Source organism: Engraulis encrasicolus, chromosome 10 (genome assembly GCF_034702125.1).
Source record: "Engraulis encrasicolus isolate BLACKSEA-1 chromosome 10, IST_EnEncr_1.0, whole genome shotgun sequence".
In the NCBI taxonomy this organism is placed as follows: domain Eukaryota; kingdom Metazoa; phylum Chordata; class Actinopteri; order Clupeiformes; family Engraulidae; genus Engraulis; species Engraulis encrasicolus.
The window spans coordinates 46,131,643-46,134,142 of NC_085866.1; the positions used below are offsets into that span (position 1 = coordinate 46,131,643).

Here is a 2,500-nt window from a genome sequence, read left to right on the forward strand (position 1 = left end):
ACGTGGTGTTTTTTTGAGTGTTTGTGTGTGTGCTTGCGTGCTTGTGTGCGCGCGTGCGTGTGTCTGTGCCTGTGTGTCTGTGTGTAATATACTCTATGTTTAGATGTGTGTGTCTGCATGTTTGTGTATGCTATACAAGATAGGGAAAAGTGCAACTGCATAGGGGAGTGTATGGAAGAGAAGGAGGGGCAGAATAGCAGGCTGGTAGTGCATGTTTATGTATATTTTTGAGAGAGTACATGTTATCATGGTATACACATATACATGTGTGTGTGTGTGTGTGTGTGTGTGTGTGTGTGTGTGTGTGTGTGTGTGTGTGTGTGTGTGTGTGTGTGTGTGTGTGTGTGTGTGTGTGTGTGTGTGTGTGTGTGTTCAGAACATGAACACCTGTGTGCATACCAGGAACATGGCCATAATAGCCTTTTTATTGATCTGTCGTTACAGCACTTCGCTGGCCCATTGTGAACCGGATTACTCTTCTATTGTATACAGCAGCTGTTTTGTCTTTTGTATTTATTGCGGCAGTCAATTTGGATGTGGTGCACTGTGCTGCAGGAAACAAAGCAATTGCCCTTTGTTTCGCCGACATGTCATCTTTCAGTCTCTGTCTCTGTCTCTGTCTCTTTCTCTTTCTTTCTCTCTCTCCCTCCCCCCTATCTCTCTCTCATATGCTTTCCTTCTTTCGCTCTGATGTCTTATGATGTCTTTCTCTCTCCTCTCCTTTCCTCTGCTCTGCAGTTCACGGGAGAGGTGAAGGAGAACGCCACGGGTGTCATCGTCACCAACCTGACGGTGATCGACCGGGACCAGCCGCACACCCCCAACTGGAACGCCGTCTACAAGATCATGAGCGGCGACCCCAACAACTACTTCACCATCCACACCAACCCCGAGAACAACGACGGCATGGTCACCGTGGTCAAGGTAACGGCCTCAGAGACTGGCGCAAGTCTGTGCACCCTACACTATACTGCTGTACAAAGGCTAAGTACAGTAATTACATATTTTGCCAAAATTAAGTTTAGACTAAAAATTGTCTTCATTACACTTTCGTTATCTTGTGACAAAGCGTTATGCTCCATGAGATATATTTTGCTACAGATTTGAGGTTACTACAATACCCAATTTAAAACCAATGCTTTGAAGGCATTTTTCTCAGTTTCATTGTTGGCATAGTTACTGCACTTTACCTTTGTAGGGCAGTATAGTTCTGAGACCTGGACCGAAACAGCATAAGCATACAGTATATGAAGGAAAGAGGTCTGTTTCAGTCAAGCTCTTGCTCCTTTTTAAATGGTTAAAAAATCCTTCTTTTTGGATCAATGAAACCTTCCTCAGACGTCAGGCAAAGGTACAGTAATTGGGCCAGCCATGCCACTCAATTGCCACCAGACACCCACTTGGCCCAAATACAGTAGAGCTGTAACTCCTGTCATATTGATTGCAGAGAATTGAGCAAGTCTGTCTTATCTCTGATATCTGATCTGGTAGCTGAGGAAAAAATGAAATTGAGTTGAGATTGTGGCGCCAACCTGCGGAGGTGGTGACAGTCTGACTACCATGCCATGCTACCGGCATGCCATGATGCCACCTAGCACAGAATGCCATCCAGACATCCAGTCAGCCAAAATAATACATCCAGTCAGAGAGTCAAGATAATGCATCTCCTGTCATATTATTACAGAGATGGTGTAGGGCAGGGTTTCCCAAACTGGGGTGCGTGCACCCCTGGGGGTGCGCGGCCTGCCATAAGGGGGTGCGCGAGCTGAATAGAGCAATGGCGGATATGTGAGTTTTTATCTAGCATTAATGAACTGAAAAAATGATTTAAGTAGTTTTTAATAGTATGGTGCATTATATGCTGGAAGGCTCCATCTGAAGTGTAGTTTAATTCCAAGACTATTGGAAAAGAGAATTCCCCAAAAACGACTGTGCTTAATATGCAGTGAATGAGCAGTGAATCCATACTTGCGCGGCCATTAGCACACCAAAATATCAACCCAGGGGGTGTGCGAACCACATTGAAATGTACAAGGGGGTGCGCAGGGGAAAAAAGTTTGGGAACCCCTGGTGTAGGGAATCAGACATGGTTTTGTCATTGATAAAGATGATGTAGGGAATCAGATATGGTTTTGTCATTGATTACAGAGATGGTTTAGTGAATCAGACATGGTGTTGTCATTGATTCCAGAGAGGGTTTAGGAAATCAGACATGGTTTTGTCATTGATTCCAGATATGGTTTGGCGATGGTGCATGGCTATTTCATGCTTCCTTACATCAATTCACCACAGTTTTCAGGCAATTGTTGCTAAGCTGGGATGGGGAGGAGAATGGGGAGGTATGGGGAAGTGGTGAAGGTTGTGGTGGGGGTTTGCTGGGGGGTGCTGTGTAGTTGAGTGGATTTCGGCAATATAAATTCTGGCTGAAAATTTAGTTTTTAAGAGTGTGCGTTTTTTTTTTTCACTTACATTTCACAAAATTGTCTCGGAACTCATGGAT

At 44.6% G+C, this 2,500-nt stretch overlaps 1 protein-coding gene across 1 annotated transcript in view; it reads left to right on the forward strand.

Moving 5' to 3' along the window:
* The window catches only part of LOC134457192 (cadherin-4-like), a 577,874-nt gene that overhangs the window by 515,487 nt on the left and 59,887 nt on the right, over positions 1-2,500 (forward strand). Inside the window, exon 10 of the mRNA XM_063209057.1 lies at positions 739-924. Coding sequence (XP_063065127.1) covers positions 739-924 — 186 coding nt within the window. The remainder of the gene's footprint in view (positions 1-738; positions 925-2,500) is intronic.